General features: G+C 45.2%; 1 protein-coding gene across 4 annotated transcripts in view; it reads right to left on the bottom strand.

Annotated features, from left to right (window-relative positions):
• The window catches only part of si:ch211-45c16.2 (mitogen-activated protein kinase kinase kinase 13), a 29,835-nt gene extending 4,390 nt beyond the window's left edge, over window positions 1–25,445 (bottom strand). The window contains exons 1-14 of one of the 4 annotated variants that reach the window (XM_053439462.1): window positions 25,352–25,419; window positions 7,651–7,718; window positions 7,063–7,272; window positions 5,209–5,915; window positions 4,159–4,342; window positions 3,857–4,048; window positions 3,042–3,200; window positions 2,634–2,792; window positions 2,413–2,521; window positions 2,105–2,214; window positions 1,522–1,638; window positions 1,070–1,213; window positions 179–935; window positions 26–93 (exon numbers count right to left, since the gene is read on the bottom strand). In XM_053439462.1, coding sequence (XP_053295437.1) covers window positions 26–93; window positions 179–935; window positions 1,070–1,213; window positions 1,522–1,638; window positions 2,105–2,214; window positions 2,413–2,521; window positions 2,634–2,792; window positions 3,042–3,200; window positions 3,857–4,048; window positions 4,159–4,342; window positions 5,209–5,848 — 2,639 coding nt within the window. In that variant the 5' untranslated portion in view covers window positions 5,849–5,915; window positions 7,063–7,272; window positions 7,651–7,718; window positions 25,352–25,419. Of the gene's footprint in view, window positions 1–25; window positions 94–178; window positions 936–1,069; window positions 1,214–1,521; window positions 1,639–2,104; window positions 2,215–2,412; window positions 2,522–2,633; window positions 2,793–3,041; window positions 3,201–3,856; window positions 4,049–4,158; window positions 4,343–5,208; window positions 5,916–7,062; window positions 7,273–7,650; window positions 7,719–25,351 lie in introns of all 4 variants that reach the window. The other 3 variants (XM_053439465.1, XM_053439464.1, XM_053439463.1) reach the window with 3 other exon arrangements.
• Window positions 25,446–25,536: the final 91 nt, after the last annotated feature.

Here is a 25,536-nt window from a genome sequence, read left to right as displayed (position 1 = left end):
CACTAAAGAAACAACTGTACTTTACCTTGGTCTCCTTGGAAACTCCACTTCACTATCCACCTCTCCCTCCTCCTCTTCAGATGACTCATCACCCTGTCAGAGAAACAATCATCTTTCAGTTTCCTCACACAATCACATTACCCAGATTCCCTGATGTTAGGCTTCGAGCTGTGCTTACCTTCCTGAGCGGTCTGAGGTTGTGTGGCAGGGCACTGGGCAGAGTGTGTGTGTGTTGGGACGCCTCCTGTTCCTGTAGCTCGGTCTTCTTTGAGGCCCCCCCGTCCGAGGCTGGATCCTTGCTGGGAGCCCCTAAAGAAGACTGGGTCCTTTCTTGGGTGCCGAGCAGCGAGTAGTTAGGTAGCTCTGGGTTGCTGGAGGCAGGCGGGGTCTCCTGACAGTGCAGGCAGCCAGGGAAGGGGTGTGCCTGGCAGCAGGGGCACAAGGAACTGGCGGCAGCACCCGAGACAGGATCGGAGCCAGTGGATGAAGTCCGTTGTCGCGTGTCTGCATCCACAGCAGTGGAAATGAGGTCGGGGCCGGATCCAGACACAAGACGCTGCAGGTGGTCCGTCTGAGGGCTGCGCAGGGGAGCGGCGGGGCCAAAGTAGCGCAGGTTGTTGGCACAGTTGACAACAGCCTGCTCGCGGCCCTTCAAGGGAAGTAAGGGCCCCTTATTTGGTAGGAGGTGGTGGTGGTGGAGATGGTGGAACGGCTGCGCCTGGAGAGACCGGGTGTCTTCCAGGGCCCCGGCCACAGGCCTCAGCACGCCGGGGAACTCGCTGTGGCTTCCTTTGCTGTTGGCGCGGCGGTGACGAGGCTTGCTCCGGTAACGGGCTTTACCGGGGGGTGTGGAGACCTTTGGGCTGGCAGACAGCGGCGAGGGGGAGGGGAGAGGGTCAACACTGGGGATGCCATCAGAACGAAGCAAGTCTGGCCTGTAAACGAGTATCCAGCAACGTATTGTATTAAAGTTACTTTGATTCTCATAGGTACTTCATTTACCAAGAAATAAAACCAGTCATGGTACTTATTTAGCGCATAAATATTTCAAACTGCAAATGTGTCAGACCTTTTGGTGGGGGGAGCCCCGGGTTTGTGGGAAATGCTTCCTTTCTTCTTGATGAGCTTCTCCACAGCGTTGGACCTGACGATGGGTCGGACCAGATGCCTCTTGTAGGTCCCGGGATATTTCTTCTCCACTGCCTGCTCTCTCCTGCAGGGGCAGCAGAACTGATTTAGAGATGTGTGACTGGGAGCATCATTAACGTTCTCTTCTACACAGAGATGTACTTTCATTGGTCTAAACTGTCTAAAAAAAACATAATCTTAATACAATGATCACACTTATATATATTGGGAAACAGGAGGATATAAAAGATTGTGATGTGACTCAAAGATTGCCATTAACTTTTAGTTAATTTTGCCTGGACACATTTCAAATCGTGTTATCTTTGAGTGGAAGGGAATAGGATACTGACAGTTCTGATAATGAAGCAAGGAGCTAACAGTCTCTTTACATACTTCATTAGTTCCTTCTCCCGGACCTCCAGCTGCAGCATGATGGCACTGAGCTCCATGTACAGGTTGTTGGCTCTCTCCAGTTTCCTCTCATAATGCTCCCGGATGTCCAGTGCGTGTCTGAGGGTCGACAGGATACACAGCAAAATATGTATTTCCATGGACTTTAATTTCAAGTAATAAATCATTGAAAAAGCACTTAAATTTCCATTAAAATAGAGGATTGTCTGTGGACGATCTATGATGCCATGTAATTCACGTTTGTAAGGGAATGATACTTCCGTACGGTTTAACCAAGTAAGGGTAAAACACTTTTTGTTTGCTTAATACAATAAAAGAAAAAATATTTTTTTTTTACTGTTAGTTTACTGTCTACTTTGTTATGTATTTTTATGTCACATTCACATTCTGACTGACGGAATAGGCCATGGACGGACAGACACTTTGGTATGTGGACTGGAGAAACTGTGGATCGAACCACCGACACACAAGTGACAAGCAAGTTAGTTACGACTCGGTCGACCTCCTGAACCACAGCCGCCCTGAACGTTTACATCCCTCCCACGACCTCTGACCTCATGCTCACCTGAGTTCCTCTCTGCGGCGCCGGATCAGCTCCTCGTCCAGCCTGTGGATGCAGGTTCCTTCACTTTTGATCTTCTCAAAATGTTTCTTCACCTCCTCCCTCCATTCAGACTGTAACGGGAATGGATACAATGGAAATGCGGTCAACACACACACACTGCTATCAATGCTGCGGCAGAGAAAATATTGCCGTCTGGAGTGCGGTGCTCCTCTTTTGAGTGCAAACCAAATGTATGATAGGAAATAAGTGTAGAAAAACCCTATGAGGTAATACAGAATGAAGGTAATTTGTGATTTTCAGCTGCAGACCTGAGACTTGAAGTAGGTCTCCTGAGGAGTTCCGAGGATGTCAGCGGAGGCGATGTCGAGGTGCAGGAGAATCTGACGGAACGAAGGCCGATTCCTGGGCTTACCTTGCCTGGAATAATCCCCAACAAAGAAGAAAAAAAAGGGATGTGATCAACTATTCTTAAAATTTGAGAGGGGATCAGAAGTTGTGAAAAAAAAAACATGTTACTGTCCGAACTCACCATGTTTGTTTCATGAGGATTTTGAAGCCATCGGGGCAGGTGGAGGGGACAGGAAGGTGAAGACTGTTGCTGCCAACTCCCCAAATGATGGCAGAGGAGTCGACATCTTTGTAGGGAACCTCACCAGTCAGCAGCTCCCACAATACAACTCCAAATGACCTGCAACACACAAGTAAAGATGAAAAGATCTCACTACAGAAACAGATTACTCTTTAAAATATAAGAAAATAACGATGACAAATATCAATAGAATGATGACTTCATTTTCTAAAAATGTAATGAAGCATACAGATAATATGACTCAAAATCTAAACTATAACAAGCTTCAGCTACATATCTTGAATATATAATTTACTATATCTCTTAAAATAATTTATTATATTAAACTTGTGGCATTTCAGTACTCACCAAATGTCGACCTTCTCAGACACAGGCTCATTTCTGATCACCTCTGGGGCCATCCAGGCCACCGTACCCGCAAATGACATCTTGGTACTTTTGTCACTGAGCTCTTTGGACGTTCCGAAGTCAGATATTTTCACAGTGTCGTCGCTGGTGACCAAAACACTGACAGAGAGAGAGAGAGAGAAAGCACAGCGGTTTAGATAAAAATTACAAAAAAGACCACTTTATAACAACTAAATAATAATGGGTCAACAATATGGTAATTGTAAAGCTATTTTATAAAAACATGTTCACCATTTCAGGCAGTTTCAGACCACCACCTTCTCCTGTGACAATCCACTGTTTGTGTTAAAGAAGAACTAGTTTCTCTTCATGGCATTTAAAAATCAATCTTCGATTCTCAAAGACCTCACACTCACAGGAGCACATTTCTGACTTTGGATCACCTTATTTAATCAAATGAGAATGACCTTTTCTGGCAGATTCATCTGCTGACTCACACAGTGTTTGTTGCTGCTGCAGCGTGATGATATTGATTAGAGTAACAAGGCTACAGTGTGCAGAGGATGAGGCAGGAGGAGCAGGACGGGACACTGTCTTACTCTTATATTAAAGCTTTATTAATTCATGGGAAATGTCAGAATAAAAGCTGATGTCAGAACATTCAGAGCGGAAAGGTTGAGTTTCTGTTGCTTTTTGCTGCTTTGGGACAGTCTTTGCACTCCTCAGACTACAGGGCTGTAGTCTGAGGAATGAGAATTAAAAACAAAGTCTATTATTTTCTGGTCTTATAATAAAAAGCAAACCAAGAAGCTCACTTGGGAGACTTGAGATCTCTGTGGATGATCTTGTGCAGGTGTAGGTAGTTCATGCCACTGGCGATGCCTGAGGCCCAGTCCACCAGCATCCTGGGGGTCACCTTCCTTCCCGCCCTCAGCACCTCGTACAGCTGGCCCTGGGCGCAGTACTCCATGATGATGCAGTAGCACGGTGCCTGAGTGCAGACGCCCCTGGGTCGGGTAAAACACAGAAACACATTTACCCACCACAGAGCAAACCAGCTCTGAAAACAACAGGACGGCATCAGGTGACTAACAAGTTCAAGTTTTCATAGACTCACTTAAAGCTGATGATGTTGGGATGCTTGAGCTTCCGCAGGTGTTTAATGTCGGTCTCCTTCTGCTCGCGCACCTTCTTGATGGCCACCTCCTCGGAGCGTAATTTGCCCAGGAAGACCGCTCCCTGTGCGCCGCTGCCGAGCCACTGCAGCTCCGAAATCTCCTCGAACGGAACCTCCCACATTTCTGGATCACATGTAATCAGAATGAAAGCAAGATAATGATTATTTCTGAAGTGCATATGATTGTCTAATTTTAAGACTCAGCATTGTTTCTGTCTGTCTTTACTCTATGTTCTGTCACATTTGTACTTTAAAGCAGAGGTTGTCATTAGAGTCTCAGTCATTGACGTCCAACAGGATAGAACAGGTTCTGGGCAGCCCATCGTATTTGCGCCTTGGTATGTTTTTGACCCTATTTTTATATGTTCTCTATAAATATAATAACTACATCAAAGAACAACATGAAAAAATGTCTGAGAAAGATATACATGTGCTAAAGCTTAGCTTAGCACAAAGAGTGGTAAATAAAGAGCAACTGCCAGGTTAACTGGTTAAAATAAACAGCATATTGTTGTTTACTTAATCCAAAAATTGAAGCATTAAACCACAAGTTCTGTTTCTCCCTGAGCCTCATGAGTCATACTGAGCAAAAATAAACCTAAAGCCCTGAAGGCGAAATGTTCCAAACATCTGAGATCTTCAGGAGGTGGGTCACGTTCTGTTCCGTCCTTATGTGAAGGTGGAAACAGTGTAGATGATAAAATCTTTAGGCCTGTTCTGTCTGAACTCTAATCGTACTCTGTGGCCCGTGTGTCCAACCTGATCAGGCAGGCCTGCAGCAAGGTGACACCACCTTTACCGTGACCTCAGTTGAAGCTGACAGCTGTGCAGACTCACCACCTCAGCAGCACAGTGCAGCTAGGGCTGGCTATTGAGTTAAGGTTTCAGGCTACATTAGGAGAAACAGGAATCTAAAGGTTGTCCCTCAAAGGTCTAAAAGATACAGGGACATTTGGAATAGACACAGAAAGACTAAATCCATGAACCAACCTTGCTGTTGTAGCTTGTATTCTGTTGAGTACGTCTTCCCTATAATGTTCCAGACCGGCCGCAGACAGCCAAACAGCCCTTCTAAGAAGCCCCCTGACCCAGGCCCTGCTCTCTGGAAATGCAGCTTGATGTCATCCGGGTGATGTTGGTGGCTCTGTCTCCCCTCTCCACTCTGGTGCATGGGACATTCCCCTTCTACCATCTGTTCCTCCATCCCACTGCCACACCCATGCTCACAGGATGCCGGTGACCCAGCTTCTTCCTGTTCCTGCTCCTGTATCTGCAGCACGCTGTTGTCGAAGTGCCCGCCGTCGCTCCGCATGGAGTCCACACTGAGCGCCGTGTTTGGGGGGCTTGCCCCCCCCAGCATAGAGTCCTCGTCCTGGCCGGGCGTCTGCAGTGTCTGCACGGGGACGGGCAGGTGTGTTGGCGGCGCCAGGTCCGTGATGATCTGAGGAGGTAGGTTAGAGGGAGGGGCCTGAGGAGGCTGGGGTTGGGAGTTGGGCGGGTTGGATTTCTTCATGGCGTCCCCGACCACAGTGAGCTTGAGCTCCTCCTTCAGCTTGCCCACCAACAAACTGGGGCAGGAAGTCCAGGACAGCACCTCTGGGGAGCTACCCATGGTGTCGTGCGTGTGCATGGGCTGCCCAATGATGATGAGAGGGGCGCGTCCTAACACACTGGTTTGTCTGGATGCTGAAAATCACCTGCGAGAGAAAAAGAAAGACAGGTTAACTAAATTATAGAGACATAGAAAATGGAATTAATATAAAAAAGCTACGTTGATTCAATCTGGGTGATCGTAGACATCTCTGAGACAACACAAACACAATTATTTCTAATGCCATAGTGGGACCCTATTACTTCCACAAATAGAAATGCAATCCTCTCACTTCCTCTCATTGATCCAGGGCTGAGAGAGGACTCACGTTAATTATTATTACTGCAAACAACGCAGAGTGGGAAAGGTCAGACGTTTCAGACGAGCTTTAAATCCATGCACAAGAGACGAAGAGTTTCTACATGAAACATGTTGCGGTATAGTTCAAATGCATCTCTGGTAAACATCTGGGAAACACTTGGACTCAACACACAAACACAACTGCTGCTCTACCATGATCTCTATGGAGCAGTAACATATAGCAGTGGGATTAAAGGTCTTGTGTGTATTAGGACGACTGAGAGCAAAACATCTGGCACACACAGCCCATCCTCCCTGCTTAACCAGCAGAGCCGGACATAGCTGCCACATACAGTATAACTGCCCATAAGAGCCACAGATTCTTCAGCCACCAGGAGAGAATCTATACAGTCTGAAGCTGTTACACAAGACAATGATTCACGCTGGAGGTCACGTAGAACCGCCTTGTCAGGTGATATGAGTCAAAGTAACACTATGGTATCTATATTGTGATTGTAATATAGTGTTACAGAACATTTTCTGGAAGATTGACAGAGAAAGAGTTTATGGATTAAATAACTAGACACACGTGTCTGTGTTTAGACCTGAAAACCTGATAATAAAAAGAACACTAATAGATATATTTCAGAAAACAATCATCTGAAACTATTATCATAGAAGTAACCATTATGTCTATTAAAGAATTCTGCCACAAGATGGAGGATTTGTCATAGATGATGTACTTCAGTGGTACAATTATCAGATAACTTTATAATTAATCACATTAGCTAGACCCAATTAATATGGAGTCTATCTGTCTGAGCAGTCCTGGGTGATCTTGCCTGTGTTACTGATTACCGGTGTGTGTGTGTGTGTGTGTGTGTGTGTGTGTGTGTGTGTGTGTCTGTGTGTCTGTGTGTCTGTGTGTGCGTGTGTGTGCGCAGGGGACCTACCACAGAGGCAGTTTTACGTACTTCAGCAGGTGATTACATGTCTGTGTGAGCGAGTAGCTCTCCTGAAACTGTACAGGTGTGCAGCTGAGAACAAACTAAAGGTCGAGTTCAAAGAAGGGTGTGTTCCAACTCGTGACTTCCAACTCTGTCATCCCTCTCGTAAATTGTCTTCTTTTTGTTTGCCTTTGAATTTCTCCACAGCTGCTGTTCCTGACATGAGAGGAAACATCAGGCGTCATTGAGAGTGATGCTGAAAACAGTGTGTGTTGAAAAGATGACGCTGCACGGTTAAAGCACAGATTCTCCACATCAGAGGGAGCTGCTGCTACAAGACCCACAAATGATCACCAGAACTGGTTTGCACGGGCATCCCATTTAAAATACAGCGACAGCAAGACTATATCGTTCTGCTAAATTTGTATCCACACCCAAGTATGATATGTCAGGATTATTAACAGGAATAGGTAATCTATGGACTGCTACTTTCATGGCAATGCTTCTGGTAAAAACACAGTCATGGAGGGAATCGTCCTGGATTTGATTTGCGTTTACAGTAGCCAATAGCGCTGAAGGTGCATCTTGCCTTACCGCAATGCTGACAGTAACGATAGCAGCTCAACATGGAGAGTCATGACGACAGCAGGATATGGATTTAACTGTAAAAAAGACTATAATTTAGTTTTTTGACATATATTTAGCAATTAACAAGAGAGAGATGAGCAATTATCACAGTGATACATAAATCTAACTGGGTTCTTCATTTAACAGGGCCTTTAACAGCCATGTGTGACACAGACAATGTCCTTAACATACAGACTGGTGTTGCAGTATTTAAAAACGTTGAATATTTTATTTATTGCACTTGTACAGTCATAATAAAGGTTTCTTGAATCTCGGAGTAATGACGCAATCGCAGTGTATATGACACTAGATCTATTTTCCCCGTTCATCCCATGTGGGCGCAGCCTCAGAAACCCCATCAAGTTTGAAGGGGCGGTGGAAACTACAGAGTGCAGGACACAGTGAGCAGGAGATACAGAGAGAGGTTGTACAGTGTGTACAGTGGAGAACAGGAGAACAAAGTCCAGGAGGGAGGAGACACAGAGGCAGAGCAGTGAGCTGGCACTGTGTTACGTGGAAGTCTCCTGACAGGCAGGGGATGGTCATGAAGACCAATGAAACACACAGTGCTTATGTTGCCCTCTGCGGGCAGCGCCGACATAAAAGCGCAGCTCTTCCACTTGGCCCAGGTCAAAGTACAATCAAGCCCTGATCCCTCTGATCCAACTCTGCTGCTGAAATTCTGTGGCCTGGATTTCATATCACAACATGATATTTCTAAATCATGAATTTGTATTCGCCATTTTGCCTTTTGGGAACAGTGACGATAGAGTGAAGGTCAGAAAAATGTCAGGAAAAAAGAGAAAGGAGGATGGTTGTGCATTAAAGGTTTTCAAACTGGAGAAGGTCACAACTATGTGTGCTCTGGTCTGCTGGCCTGCACGAATGCTGCCTCCGTGTTGGTATGAATACAGTTACAGTATTTGTGTATATCTACTGGTGGGAAACCTGAGCGCTGTGGGAGTGTGGTGGCTGCCAGGGCCTCATCTATAATGCAGGTCTGTCTCTAAGCAGGTTGCTGAGAGTGCAGGGGAAGGAGAGAATGCTCTCTCAGGTATCCAATAAATCCGTCCATTCCACAGCAGAGACAATTGAGCCGTGCGAGTAGAGACCCGCGCTGTAATTCCACCCCACGGATGACTCTCAGAGCTGGGGCGCCTGACGTGGGCCGCAGTGGGTGGATGTGGTCGGCTGGACAGAAACACACATGTGAGGACCCAACCCTGCACGCACAATAACTTCTATAAACCAAACAAAACAACCTTAGATTGTTTACTGAATAGTGATCACAGGGCCTGCCAGAAAATCTGATGCTTTTCAACCTCTTATGATTTTCACATATTTGTTCTGTTCCTCTGTCCTTCCATGCGGAATCAGGACTGAGTCTCTGCATCTACATGTGACACCGAGAACAGGAAACAAACCTCTCGCTCTCTCACCCATTAATCTCTAATGTACGATCTCTAGGAGCATAGAGTCCCATGAATAATGTCCGTGCCTGATCGAGACGGGAGCGAGGTTTCGTTTACATTTATTTATTTACTGGACTTTCCGAAAGTCGGCGTGACAGTGCAAACGCACACCGTCCATCTGATGCTCAGAACGACTGTGTTACATGTTTGTATAAAGAAGATATCTCTGCCGAACGAGACACAATACAGATATTTAGCAGAATGGATTAAATGAAGAAGGAGGGTTATAGAGAGAGAGAGAGAAAGAGAGAGAGAGAGAGATGGATGGATGGATGGAGAGAGAGAGAGAGAGAAATGATCAGGGGCTGATCCTTTAATCCCTCTACAGGGCTCTAGAGACAAGCTCGACAAACACAGACCCTATTCAGCCCTCCCCCTCTATCCTCTACACACTTCCTCTCATTTCTTGCCTCCTCTTAAGGCGATCAATAGCACAATGCATTATGGTAGTTTCTTAGTATGTGAACACACATTTATGATATTGTAAATGTGTGTGTGAGTGTACATGGCAGCTGGTGCTGCAGGGGGATCAGGTTGAGAGAACACCCCCCCTCCACACACACACACAGGCCTTGTCTGGCAGGATCCAATAATCCCACTACTCCCAACAATCCACTGGGGATTGGTACTCAGCAGACATTAATGTGGTTGTTTAGATTGCGTTTCAATATCTTGTTCCTTCCACAACATTCTGTAGCAAAAGGCCTTTAACATAAACAGACACACACTGAATTAATGCTCAGGACCACAAGCACCGCACCACGAGCAGCATCCGTGTCTCCATCACTCTGCTCCTCATTAGGGGAAGCCCTGCTGTGCCCCACAGGGGGAACCTCCCTTCGGGTGGCAGCTGCGTCACCAACAATGAACCAATTTAGACCCTGTCCCACCTCATCATTCACACGTTACCATGTCAACACAGCATCCATCCTGACCTTCTGCTCCCAGTCCCACTCGCTCTCATCCAGCTCTCAGGTCTGGAAGGGACAAAAGCCTGAGAAGTCCGTGGTGTATCCACCAAGCGTCTCACACACACCACAGATATGGAGACCGAGACGTCTCACACAAGCACATTAAAGGAAAACGCACTTGCAATAGCCACAACACAATGGATGTCACTTGCTTAAGTTGTGGTTGTGTTTCTGTTGTGGGGATTTCGTGGTTGTGTTGTCACTTTTGCAGTTATGTGTTTTTTCAGCTGTGTTGGGGCTTTTGTAGTTGTGTTGGGGCTTTTGCAGTTGTGTTAAGGCTGTTGTAGTTGTGTTGTCTCTTTTGAAGTTGCGTTGTGGCGTCCGCAGTTGCGGTGTGGGTTTGTAGTTGTGTTGTGACATTTACAGTTATCTTATCGACACCTGTCCTGTACTTGAAAATAAAAATGCTGACATTCATATCCTCAGAGAACTCAAGCAAGCAGAGACACATGACTGAAGTATTATCGAGGAACAAGCTCTTTATTCTCCTCCATTGCTTCACCCTGCAGAGCTTGTTGCCGGGTGGGAAGATAAAAGCCTTTTCCAGAGCTTTTAATTCGCTCTTCACCTCCTTTACTTCAACAAAAAAGAGAACAACTGAGCAACTCAAGGAAGCAATAGAAGTTTACAGTGTCAGATCCAAAAAGCTTGGACGAACACAGGAGTCTCTCTTCACGAGGGGTTCCTATGTTTCGAAACTACACTCGTGACTTTCTGTTATTATATGAGCTGAACAGTTGGACCCTGGTTGTTTCTGGAATCAGTGCAGACTATGGACCTATGGACTTTCCCTCTGTGTGAGTAAACACTGTTATGAAACAGAAATGTGGAAACATGAATTTCTTTCTTGAAGCGGACACCCTTGTGACATATTTTGCAACATCACAGTGCAGAGACCTCGGGGGGGGGGTATGACCCTCTGCCCCATCCTGATTTGTTATCGGGATGCGGGTCGATGCCTACTTCAGCTTTTTCCTCGCTAGGGGGATTGGACGTCCTGCTGTAGGTGGGTGAAAGTATTAATCTGCTGGTGCGGGCTCAGCGGTGGAAGGGAAAGATAAACTAATTCTGGCTCAAGCATTCGGACATCTGCCATCACGCGGCTGCCATTTTGTTACAATCTCCTCTTTTCTTCACATTCTGACTCCCTCCGGTGACTCGCCTGGGCTGATTTTTTAACAACTAGTGGTGGCCGGAGGGGTGAGCAGGTCACATGCACCTGCCTGCCCAGAGTTTGACTGGTGTTGTTGGGCTAATGGCTACAAGGTCAGGGCTACATGCTGAAGCCACAGGGAAAGTGCCAGCTGGGATCATGTGGAATATGAAGAGTTTGTTGTGAAGGCTGAGTTTCACAGGAGGAGGAGGATGAGGAGGAGGAGGAGGAGGAGGAGGAGGGCGGTCAGGTGGATGACTGAAACTCCCAGAGAGAGAGAGAGAGAGAGAGATGACTGACAGGAGGCCGAAAGAGAGCGTACAAACAAGCCAAGCTCTAGTTTCCTCTTTTTCTAAAGTCAGTGTCTGTCTGTATGGTTTCAGGGTCTGTCAGTGAGCTCTTCAAATCAAATTCAATTAAGGACTGACGCATTCAAATTCAAACACGTGGGGGAAACTCGGCTAACAATCATTAGCACTCCAACCACACACACACACACACACACACAAACACAAGTTGTTCCTCAAATAGCCTCAGCCGGTACCAGCCAGAACTGCAGAAAATAAATAACTGAAGAAAAGAGTGTGCGCCATCGAACACGTCACACACTCTCTCCTCCAGCTTCAGTCTCCCAGCCTCTCAGTGGGGCTGCAGCCCCGCACTGCAACCAGGACACGCAGCCTCCTAAAGAAAATCTGCAAATATCACAAAAGGTTTCCACAGAAAAGCTCAAACAGTCTGAACGTTGGCCTTTGCAGTTAGAGCTGACTTTTTGTTCCCAGTGATGCTTTAATGTAGACGCTTAACAGAGCTCCGTTTATGAGCCAGATCCATCCAGTTATGATGAATGCACACAGACAGAGAGGGACGGTGAGGAGAGCTCAGAGAAAAGTAGAGGAAATAAAGCAGATTAGGGAGGAGAGAAAGGAGGCATGGAGGGATGTGAATAGGGACGATGTGAAGGAAAGGGAAAGCTGCGGTTGTGGCTGCTTGCGGCGTGATACTGTACCACGACCACGCTCCGAAGGGAAAGACTCCCGGAGCGACAACAAAGGACACAAGAGGAGCCGGCTCCGTGTGAACTGGGCCCGTCTGCCCCGCACAACCAGGAGACAGCAGCACAAACACACTCACATATACACACATGGACAAACACGCACGCTCCAACACTGCACACCAGAAGCAGCTGCTGCCACAACAATCCCCCTTGTGCTCTTTTAACAGGGGACGGCCTGGGCCTGCTCGGTCCGCCAACAACAAGGGGCCGAGGACTACAGACCCACACACGAGGACAGCACGACAGACAAACACATATTGCAGGAGGCTGGCTGCGACTGACACTGCTTTAATGGCTGCCTTATGAAAGTGTACAAATCTACAGAGCAAAATAAAAAGAATAAGCACAAGCATGTGGGAGGAAGTGGGTGTTGTACGACATGTTATTTTCTTCTGCCTGAAGACAGATGGGATGCTGGGAAATCAATACGCATTAGTTCTTCTATTAGCTCCCGGGTTCATACTATCCCTGCCTGCTCTTAAAATAACCGCAACATGTGCATTTAAATAGGAAATGATGTTCTCTGCAAGCTGCTGGAGTCAGATGCTTGAGAGGAAACCCGAACGGCAAACTCTTCTTGGATCTGCAGCCGGTACTTCAAACACTGGGTGGAAAGAGGATGGAGGGATGGATGGAGCTCTCCCCTCCTCCCCCCTCCGCTCCTCTAAAGTCCCGGCTGCCGGCTACTCATCCTGTGCCGTTATATAAACACGCTTAGTAGCAGAGGACAGAGGTGGGCACACACGGAGCGCTCCTGCTGCCAAGCCGAGTAAAAAAAAAGAGATGAGGATGCAGAGAAAAGTCGAAGATGACGAGGCAGGCAGGGAGAGAGAATAAGCAGAACGAGTGAAGGAAGAGACTATGAGAGACAGTGAAGGGAAAGTGAGTGCGATTTGTGTGCGTGCAGAAGTGCCCGTGGCTGTGCACAATAAACACGTGCGCCCCCAGAAAGTCCGTCATCTCTGGCCATCGGGGCGTTGTGAAGCCTCAGAGGTCACGCTGGTTTGATTCTGTTTGCTAAATGTAAACGTGGAGGAGGGTGACGTCCGCTCTTACACCTCTTCCTACATCTCAACCTGTCCTTCAGAGGGCACAGAGAGGCACTGCATCAAAAAGCAGCAGCAGCAGCAGCAGCATCATCACAGCGGAGCCTAAAATAGCTCCTGCACGCACCGACGCACGAACGCTCGACACACTCCTGCAGCATCGCTCCTGAACAAGCACTGACAGCTGATCCACATGCAAATAGCACACAAACAGACAGACGTGGGGATGTCTCGCTGCAGACGCATACACGTGTATGATAAAATAGGAAAGAGAGCACTCGTACACACAAGACAGCAGCATCTGCAGATTACTCACAGCGTACAGAGCCCAGATTCATGGTCCTCTCTCGGCTCCGAGCTCTGAGGCAGGGATGATGAAAAGGACAAAGGCGAGGAAGAAAGAGCGAAGAGGTGGTCAGGATCCAAAAAAGAAGAAACAGCAAGAAACCCGGGATAGAGGGAGACAAGAGGCCCCGGAGACGCACAGACACTCAACTCCTGCAGCACCTGTAATGTGAGTGGGTGGGCGGCAGCGTCACCGGCTCTCGCTAAAAGACCTGCTCACGTCACACTTTTCATGAATGGAGCCGTCTGACGCAGAGAGGACACGGCTCAAAGAGCAGGGGAGGGAGGGGGGGGAGGTGGAGCTTTCTGCACAGACCCTGAGAGGAGGAGGAGGAGGAGGAGGAGGAGGAGGATAGTGCAGCGAGAGATGAAGAGGAGAGAGGAGAATAAAGAGGGTGGGTGGGTTGGGGGGGCGTATATTTCAAAGCAAAAGCAGCTGGGAGCAGCAGGTTACAGGCTGCGGTGGCGTCTCTGTAAGTAGGACACGAGTAGGACTCTTTCTGCACCTTGTTCCCGATCAGTCATCAGTTCTCAACACGCCGAGCGTAGATCAGCATCCCCACGTACGACTGCCGCTTCGTCCTGTATCCTTCACCTGACGAATTCAACTTCAAACATACACTCTGACTTTAACACCCAGCCTCTGCTTTCTTTTAAACGTTTCATCAAGCATTCATTTATCATCGTGTGTTGATGGATCCTTTGACAAACACATGATGCTGAAGCAGTCCGTGTGGCGGCCCCTGTCCTCGTAGGTCTCTGGCTTATCTTTTGACTGCTCAATCAATTTCCCAGTATCACCCGGGAAATGTCAGCAGATTTAATAACAACACTGTCATCTTTATTTATCTCAATCTGTAGAATGTTTAACATGTCACTCATACGAACTCCCCCCCCCCCCCTGTTTTCTCCCTGTGTGTGTGTCTGTGCAGGTGAGAAGCAAACCTCGCACTCACACACAGATCAGACCTACTCTGATTAAATAGTTAAATACACAAAGGACACATGAGTGTAATTATACAAAATAACACATTTTCTTCTGCAGACTGACAGACTTCAAACTCCTGTGTTTCTACAAAGCATAAAAACAAATATGACCTTACGTGTTCTCCCTGTTTACATGGGACTTATGGTGTCGACCAGTACCGGCTGAATTTGGCCAGTTTGGCCATTATCTCATTGTGCTGAATTCACATAAGAAAGTTTGAGCTTCAGGCCTGGAGAACTCTGACAGTGAAAAATCAAAAGGGTCAGAGCCAGAATGTGAGAAGAACCGTTCCTTTCTCTCCCCAAAACGTAATTAAACGTCTCTCACAACATCTCACACTTGTGCTTTGTATTAAAAGAATCCCCTCTTTACCCCTCAGCACGAGTGTGTGTTTGTTTGTGTTTGTGTGTGTGTGTGTGTGTGTGTGTGTGTGTGTGTGTGTGTGTGTGTGTGTGTGTGTGTGTGTGTGTGCATGTGTGGTCAGGTGGTTTGTGAGCATCTCAAGGGCCTGCAGAGTGAGAGGTGTGCTCAGGTTCAGCTTCGTTTTGCTTTTAACCTGCACGCACACACAACCACACAGACACACAGACACACAGACACACAGACACACAGACACACACACACACAGACACAGACACACAGACACACACACCCGCACAGACACACACACACACAGAGAGTTCATATGAGTGACATGTTGAATGTTATACAGATTTAGATGAATAAAGATGACATTGCTGATATTAAATCTTTCGACATTTCAGGGGTGATATTGAGAAATTGATTGAGTGGTCAAAAGACAATCTAGAGACATATGAGGACAGGAGGCGCTACACAGAATGAGGGAGGTGGTGGTGTGTGTGTGTGTGTGTGTGTGTGTGTGTGTGTGTGTGTTTTAATGGCAGATATATGGAAACTGACTGTGACCAGAGGGGATATCAAAAGAGGCTGAGGAGGGCCTGTGGGTGAGAGGAAAGCCACGGGGAACAGATGCTCAACCCCCTCTTCTCGTTTCAGGCCCAAACCTCTGGGGAAGGTGATGGGTTGGGGGGGTGGGTGCAGTAAGAATATAACGATGCTTGGAAAGACGGGGGTGGGTGGGTATTGGGAGTCCAATTTCCCCCCCCAGGCTGCACACATGCGAGGGGACATTGGCAGAGAAGGAGGTTTGGTATCTTGGGGCGCGGCGGCGGAGGTGTCCAAACACTGCCTATAAATGGCGTGAAATGACAGTCAAATGAGTCACGGCGCAGATGGCCGTGATGCTGGCTCTAATGGGACTGACAGGAGGGAATGGTGAGTGTGCTGGCTGATTGTTGGATCTGTGAAAACTACACCTTTGTCATGCAAAGTCCCCGATTAACACGGTGTCAAGGATTCCTGTAGCCCCGGAGAGCAGAGGAGTGGGCGTAAGGCAAAGTCCTTTTCTGAAGACACATTCCCGTAAATAAGTTCACTGTGTACAGAACATAAAAAAAAAACACACAGCAAGGGGATTCCCAAAAATAGAGCTCTGGTTAAATATTGACAAAGGGAGAGAGAGAGAGAGAGAGAGAGAGAGAGAGAGAGAGAGAGAGAGAGAGAGAGAGAGAGAGAGAGAGAGAGAGACACTTCAGATATCCAGAGGAGCAGGGGAATTCAAATTCCTGACCTGTTTGCCTAGTGGGAACACAGAGCTCTGCTCTATGGCCCAAATTTCAAAATTTCAAAGGTCAGCGAATCATAAGCCTGTGTGCACATGTGAAAACAAGTAAAGCCAAACTGTATCAAGAAAACAAACCCCTCCAGCCAAGAACTCCTCAATGGAAAAGAAAACCATGTATAGCCACTACAGCAAACTGGGATGTCAGTTTTAATAAGAAATGGATGTAGAACCACTTTCAAGAAAAACATCACACAGGTTTTTTTGGGGGAAAGCACAAGTCACATCCCCGTTTCTTTTTTTAACCCTTTCGAAAGTTATTGTAACTTATAAATTGTAACAAACCTTGTCTTTAAAGGCGGTATATAAATTAAGGTATTATTTTTATTATTGTATTAACATGTTCAGTCTTCACCTTAAAAAGTAACAGGAACGAGAGAAAAGCCTTGTGAGCCTGATGAAACCCACCCGTTTTTATAAGTTGTGTGTTTTTCTCATTGTATTTCCTCCGTCCTGCAATTTTGATGAGGATGATTTATTTCATTTAACTTTAATTAAAAGTATCGGGTGACAAGCAGAGCAGCTGAAATCTGAGCTTGTGTGTTTCTGATCACAGCCTCATCAGGTAGAAACTGTCTTACGGTACAAAACTTTCCTTCTTCGTTTGAGACTGACAAAGGGGAACAAATGACCATTTTCTTCAGGCAACAGCATTAAAGACAAATCCAAAACAAAAGCTCATGATGGCAAAGAGTTATCTTTTCACTCAGAGCTGCTCATGCCCCCCCAACACACGTCTGCTGAACCAAACATCTTCTTGATGGACAAGAAAGACTTCTGCTCTGTATCTCAGGTTCCTTCAAAGTGTGTCAAGATGTTGAAAGTCAATCACCACTCGTAATTTGATTAAGCATCATAAAATAAATGGTATCACAACTCTGTATCTATCATAAAATAAGGTGTCATCATTCTATTGAGAATGAAATGATCATTAAGCCACACTGTCTTTAAGATCAGAGTCAAGTCCACGATCACCCTTATGATATGTCCAGTTTGTCCACATGAGTTCTAAGATGATCTTGAAAAATCTACAACTTCTCCGTGAAAGAGAGCTTAAAAGTGTTTTATCTCATAAAATTACTATCAAAGCCCCTCAACAGATACAAAGGAAATGATAAATTCCTTCACTTTGTGTCTTTGCAGAGATAAATACCTTTAAATATCTCCAGACCAGTACCTCAGCTGGTTCTATTCCAGCTGTGACCAAAGCCTCTAGCTCCGTCTCCATCACATGGACCAGATGCACGGACAGCTAGTGCTCCTTGTGGCCCGGCCTCACCTCCCAGTGCAGCCGAGCCGTAAACCACACTGGTTCAGCTCTGTTATACAAACTCATTACTATTTCACCAGAAGCGGAACAGCAGTGCTGACAGCTCCTGTGTCCGCTGCATTAATAAGACAAAAGCACCATCGCACACATAAGCTGACAGTGGTTTACCTTTCCAATCTGCCATCACATGCAGCAGCCGTGCACAGACAGCCGGCCAACAGGCTCAGCTACTGACTGACTAATACATACCACCACATAATGGAGAAGGACTGCTCCGTCCTCCAGTGTGTTGACATGTTTAGTTGTGTGGTGGTTATACAACATCATACAACGTCATACAACATCAGACAACATATTTCTGTACTTCTTTCCTGATTTGGTGGCAGATCTTATCCAGGTTATAGTGATTTAATCTGTCACATAGATAAATTATTCCCATAGAATCAGTATCAAAGCTGAAAAATATATTTGCCGTTAATGAAATTATAGTTCACATTCACTGTCAGATTAAAATTATGAGCGTCTAATTTGGGTATTTTCATGTCATTATATTCTCTTCACTTACATACTATCCTTTCTATAACTCCAATTTCAGTAGTTTTATGATTCAACTTGAAATTAAGGTGCCGGCAAACTCTACAACAATCAATGAGATAAACTTGGAAATCATACGCAACACAATCAGTCAATAAAAGTCTTTCTCAGCTACTGTGTTTTAAGGTCATCTGAAGGAAAATGCTTCAAGAGCAGAGTTTGTTAACTTTCATGTAGTCGATTGTGTATCTTCTTCAGAGTAAGTTCCTGTACTTGCAAAACTTGAAATTGCTTCGAATTTTATAACGTGACACTGTCCCAACACTTCTTTTTTTTATCCTAAAAACACACAGTGCCCAGCATCAGCCGGCCAGCACTGAGACAAACTGCAGTAATTGGAGTGAAAGAGGCAGAAGAGTCGAGGAAACACCTGAACTCCTGAGAAAAGACTGATGCTGATGAGATGTGTGTGTCGACTTCATGCACAGGGACAAACCTGTTTGGCTCAGAAAGACGACAGATAGAGGCTGGCCCGGCCGATTGGTTGGTTTTACAAAAATCAGGCACAGATGAGTGAGTCGCGCACACACAACCATCGCTGATTCCGAGAGGCAGATAATGCTTGTGAGATTAATATGCTGAGCCCACCAACAACCCACAGCCAGACCAATCCGGACAGAGAGGAAATTACATAACGATGACTGCTGAGCGCTCCTGGAGGACTCTGCCCCGCACCACCACAACAATACATCCATCCTCATTCCCTCCTCATCATCAGTGCAGAGTCCACCGCAGGAGCACGGAGATGATGAGCAGCCGACAGAGCGCCGAGGTCTCCGCCGTCCTCCCTCCTCACTGAATGCACCTGGTAATCCAGAGCGGGATTTATGGGATTGTGTGCAGAGCTATAATGCCGAACACAGTATCCACTCTTAGATAACACAAAATGTTATGAGGGCTCTCCGGCTCCCTTGCTGCTAATTATTTTAATAAAGAGATTTACAAACGCGGGGGGAATTGAGCACATACTGGGATGTCATGTTCAGAGAGACTTCCCCTCCTCCGTCTACATCCCCGGGAGAGGGATATGAGGAAGTGCTGCAGTGGGTGGCAGGCAGTGGTGGTCGCCCTGAGATTACAGGGGTGCACGCTGCTGCCTGCACTTGTTAGGGTGAGAGGTTAAACCAGTTTGTGAGGTCAGAGCTCCGCAAAGTTAATGGGAGACCGTAGAGCTAACACTGCACATGTGCACTGTGCATACAGCTCAGATAAATCATATCTGAATCTATTTCTCAGAAAACAGCAAGATAATCCTTATTTATCTCATACTTATTTATTTAATTTATACTTACAGTTGATTCTCACTCTGTTTGGAAAACTGAAATCCATAATTTAGTTATTATGCTGGTTGCTTATTCTATTAGTAAATAACCACCGTAAACTAAAAATGTATGTTTTTGTGACCTCATAATAAGGGGAGTGGGTCCTCATCCATGATGCACCGCATTGTTTCTACAGTAGCCCACAATGGACATACCGAAAAGAGAGAGGACATTTTGTGTTTCTATATGTTACCTCAAGGCCACCGTAGTTTCCCCTATACATACTTGTCAAGGGAGGTGGGAGGGGAGGGGTACTCGACTGGTTTCCATTCACATCCTCAACACTAAATGCAGCTCAATCTTCCAGACTGGTCCTTTACCAAAAATGTGCTGTTTAATTATTTAGTTTGTCGGAAAGTACATGAAGAAAAATCCACCTCCAGTTCTTACAGCCATCATGAAATATTCAAATGTCTTGTTATATTCGACCACTTGAATTAGAAACAATCTGTATCAGTCGAGCTACAGTGTATTTATGTTCTTTGTCTCTGCTCCAGTTTAACATTTGCTTTGATCACGTGCGGTGAACAGTGCACACTCATTCCTTGTGATCGATTTAGAGAAATCATCCCTATTGCATTGGACAAGCATTACTCATGGCTACAAACCCATTATACCATGACCTATGATTAACTGTGCATCACTGTTATTCACGTAATATCACAGATGCACTGATCAGAGGTTGGAGATAACACACTCACACACAAACACACACAGACACACAAACAGTCAGTATATGAGTTGGGCATGTGCTCTGGCTCTTGCTCCTCCACTCGTGTGTGTTAATATGCTCCCCATGAGGCGCTGCAGGCTGTGGTAATTATAGAAACTCGGCTATAGCAGAAACATCACACGAGAGAAGTACATAAAAAGACATGTGCAACTGTGTAAATACACTACGTGTGTACATGCTCTAACCAAACAACACTCAGCACCAAAACATTGAAGCTACTTCATTTGAAAATAAAACTGCATTGTGATCTGTAAATGAGTCTCCAAAAAATTGTTTTTCATGAAGTGTGGCTGCATTTAAAACTAAAATAGTGCAGATAAATTTGTCATTTTACCAAATATGACTGTGGACTTGAAATAACCAGCAAGGACAGACTTCTCCGCCCGTTTACCTCGCAAGCAAGTCCTGCATAACACCGGAGGCAGAGTCCAGCCGGCGCACTTAGGGTTCAACAACGCCGGCTTAATCTAACCCCCACACAGTCAAAACTGTAATACCCCTTCCCAAATATAAAGAGATGAGGAGCTTAACCCACTTCTCAACAGAATCCCAGTCCCCAAACGGGCGGCTGACCATCAGAGCATCTGTCAAATAAAACCACACGACAACTCTAACTCCAGGCGTTGCCAAAAGAACGTGAGGGAGACGCTTACTCTCCTAATGGAGCTGCTGAGTGGTGATCATTGGCCTTCAGTGGTGTGATACAGATGTGAGGCTCTACTGTTGGATACAGTAAGACGAGCATGAGATGGAGGCAGGCGCTTGTGGAGCGCAGACAGTGCAGTCAGAAGAAGGGAGAGGAGGAGAGAGCATCAAGGAGGAGAGGACTAGGAGGAGGAAGCAGGGAGGGCGAGCGAGAAAGAGGATGGAGACAAAGAGGGAGAGAGAGGAAAGGGGACAACACTTTCATGTTCACATTCTTTCTTTAGCCCAACGTTTATTGTTTGGCTTTTTCCACTCAACTGACCTTCAATGGCTGCTGCCTACGCAACATGAACACTCAGCAGTGTGTGTAAACCTTCTGTGTCACGTCGATTTCCAGATGCTCACTATTAGGAATTCATTTATGTCAACTATAAGCAACTACAAACCAAAATCTGTTTCCATTTATATATACAATATAATATTGAATAAATTTATTTCTTCACACTTTTCAGATTCAGTTCTTTTTTCGAAATGATCTTTGTGTGTTTGTTATGCCTTTGTTAAATAGTGCCAGTGGCAAGGTGACAGGATATAAAGTGGGACACTGTGGTGCACGGTCAGTGATTTAACCCAAAGACGACCAAAGCAACACAAGAGATGATTTTGTTCTATACCAGGCACTTAAATAATAAGCTTTCAGAAAAGCAAAAATAGATTTGAGTTATCGTCCGTGAAAAATCTGAATATCTAAAAAACTATAGTGATGTAAAAATACAGTTTTTGTCCCGTCTAAACATCAAAGTGTTCAATATCCTCACATTAAAGAATAAATATTTTCCATTCTGCTTAATAACTAACTTCAACAATCACTGATTATCAAAATAGCTAAAGTCTTCTGTATAAAGAATTTGATTGGGGCAAAACTCAAAATTATTTAACTTTTAATTATCATCAATTAATCCCCTGATTATTTTCTCAGTTTGATCAATTTTCGGAATTGTTCTTAACTTTCTTTCCATTGACAGTTCTGTGTCTCATCCATTACCCTGGGCCTCATTGTTCATGGAGAAGTTAGTATAGTTTTAGTTAATCAATAGCTAATCAATTAATTGACCAACTAACGTACACAATATAAACTACTCACTTAAACATGGAACTTTCAAAATCAGATACAAGTGTTTTATACTACAGCTGACAGATTTAATGGGTCTTCATCAGTAAACCAATTCAATATTACACACTACATCTTATGAAACCTGACGACAACCGTCTTCATTGAGGACTCGACTCGGACCGAAGCCCAATGTGAATGTGACACTAAACATGGGAGCGTCCGAATCTGCAGGGCTGAGATTAGAGAGATCAGAACAGCTGCAAGGCTCCACTGCTGCTGCTGCTGCTGCTGCTGCTGCTGCCTCACATGTCAATTACATAAAACCTGCTTCCTGTCGCTGTACGGCAGCATCAGGACGATTCCGCCTCCACTGACGCTCTGCTCCACTGACGCTCTGCTCCACTGACGCTCTGCTCCACTGACGCTCTACTCCACTGACGCTCCACTCACAGCTCTACGACTCGGAGTCCTGACACCTGGATAAACACCGTGTTGCTATGCAACAGCATCGCTGCACTGACCCACTTTTTCAAGATGAAATTTGGGAGTTTATCCACTTAGTAGATGAATCAGTTTTTCTATAGATGCTTCTTATGGTCGACAATTTCCAAAGGCCATGAAGGATAAAATCAACAGTTTGTGAGTCCGCTTTGTTGTTGCGTACTATTTTCAACTGTGGAAGGATACACATTTGGTGCTTGAGCGTTAACTGCAGTAGGATTATGTGTGTGGGACTGAGCCAATATAAGCATTGGCCATGTTTGTGATAATGAAGGGAAATATCAGCAGTGAAACAGTGTAGCTCTCTGTTGTGGATTTAATCATTTCTGGACAACAATAAAGCTCAATGGCACAGAGTGATGTGTTATATTATACACTGTTGGGTAAAAGTGGGATTATGTGTTTTCATGGGATTTGTTGACAATAAGAAAAATATTAAATGAATGCTGCAACTAAACAAAAAATAGTTTTAGTAACAAATAACAAATCATTTATGTTTTCAGATAACATCTTAATTGTTTAATAAAAAAAAATCGTGGAAGAATTCCATTGTGATGTATTCAGACGACATGTTTATTTATCAGCTAACAGCCAATAACTCATAGATAATGTAAAAGCGATGGAGGCAGCTTCTAACGGATGTTGTTGTTTCTGGATCAAGGAAGAGTTGTGTCTTCGCTAAAATATGTTTAATACTTTGTTAGTGGCAGAGTTTGGATTCAACGCTCACCTTGGCACACATGTGTAGTTGCTCACACTTTGCTGTAGCCCTGGTGTTAGGTATCTTTGTGCCATAGTAAAAAACACAAAGACAACCTGAGAGGTGTAGCCTTCAACAGAGTTAGTGGGGGGGGGGGGGGGGGGGGGGGGGGCGACTACATTTGGCTGATTGGAGGTGCAGTGTGACCTGTAGCTGCACCACAGTGTCAGGCAGCAGATACAAGAGAGGCGAATGTGTGACACACGTGGACACCTAGCATTCAGCCCAGTGAGGGCGGAACACAGGGCTGCAGCCGTGACAGCGCACAGCCTCAGCCAATCACACATAACGCTCTCCACTGCCGGCGCACTGTCAAAAGTGTGCAGAGCAGGGATGGAAAGCGGCCCGGCCATAAAGCTGTTGTGACACTGAGTCCTCACAAAAGACGGATGAATGATTGCCTGTGATTGGTGTCAGATGGACCCTGCTGCACAGCCATCACGCAGGCTCAAGTGTTTCCAGCGCCACATCTGACAGAGAGAACCTGTGGTGGCTTTCAGTTGTCATAATAACTCAAAGTGTGTTTAGTTTGTCCAGTTTGGACGACTGTAACAACATAAAGTATTTAAATATAAAGGGCCAATTTAAAGAAAACAGCAATTCGATGAAACACACTAGTGAAAACAGCACTAGGGTTATTTTGTATTCAATTTCGGCCGATAGATACGTTTCCTTTGATTCACCTACAGATTATTTCCACCATATTGATCTAAGATTTCTTTAGTCAATACATTGTGAGATAACAGTGAAAAAAGGGAAGAATCCCCACAGTCCAAGGTAACGTCTCAACGGACATTTTACTACCATGCAGAAGTAAGTAAAGCATCACATGTCTCAGCTTTAATGTCGAACTGTTTCTTAACTATTACTTATACTGTTTTTCTTCAGCTCAGGTCACATATCCCTTTGACTCACCCACTTCTATACTAATGCTATTATCAGATATACATAAGATGAATCAATACCATGCACGTTACTTGTATATATACATATATATTATAATGTACATGTACACTATAACTACTTATATTAGTATATATATATATACAGTATATATCTGTTAAATCTGTGCAATAACTTGGAATCATTCTTTGCCATTGCCCTTTGTTCTATTACTTTCTCTACTCATAATGTTCTCTTGGTAGTGAAAATGTTACATTATTTACATATATTTTTTTGTACATATTTTATTTTAAATTTATTGTATTGTCTGTTTTTATTCTATTTAGCAGTCTCAATTTCCCTTTTGTCTACCTCTCTACTGGAGAATTCCCCTGGTGTGGGATCAATAAAGTTTATCTTATCTTATCCATACAAATTAAGTTATAACTGATATTATCTTATACTATTTATTGTGCCCTTACTGAGATAAATGGGGTGAAGATAACTCTAAACCGTAATGACCATAATGTGAAGCAACACTCATCCAACTGAACATTATAACCCTCGTGTACTTCTTCCAGGACTGTTTCCCAGCCAAGATCTGCTTGAGCTTCTTTGTGAAGCCACGTAGTCGAGAGTCACAGAGTGCATCGTGAGCGTCTATTTGCAAAAGCAAACAATTCTCCAGCACTCTGTGTAATTTCGCCTCCCTCGCTGCAGCAGCCTGTAATTTACTCCTCCTGCTTTGAAAACAGACCAGGAATGAGTCTGTTTCTCTGGAGCCTCTCTTCAACACCACTGTCCTCAGTTACATGATGATAGTAACAATAACACACAACCTGATCATAATAACAATAATGATAATGATAATAATAAGAAGAAGAACAGGTCCACTTTAAGTCAAACTAGTGTTGCAGGCTGGTTGTGTTGTGTTGTGTTGCAGAGTATTCATTCATAACCGGACCCTGACAGCTGCAGCACGTTCCGCTTCATCCCGGGGAAACAAACCGAGCCGAGCCGAGCCGAACCGAGCCGCAGAGACTCCGGTCACGTACTGTCGCTCAATGGGAGCGTTTGAATGTCACACCACACGAGAAATAAAGCTGTCCTTACCGGCTGGAGCCTCTCGGACGTCCGGACGCTGTCCCCTCCCTCTGTTTACTGTCCACCACAGTGGTTCAGTCCGCTATGGTTCAGTCCTGTGAGCGTCACACGTCACTTCCGGACACTCTGGCCCGACCACCTGTGAACGCCGAGCGTCCTCAAAGATCGTCTGAGGGAGAGATGACTCACGCTGA

The sequence above is a fragment of the Pleuronectes platessa genome, chromosome 14 (assembly GCF_947347685.1).
Source record: "Pleuronectes platessa chromosome 14, fPlePla1.1, whole genome shotgun sequence".
Lineage (NCBI taxonomy): Eukaryota > Metazoa > Chordata > Actinopteri > Pleuronectiformes > Pleuronectidae > Pleuronectes > Pleuronectes platessa.
This window is presented reverse-complemented; position numbering and strand designations above follow the sequence as displayed.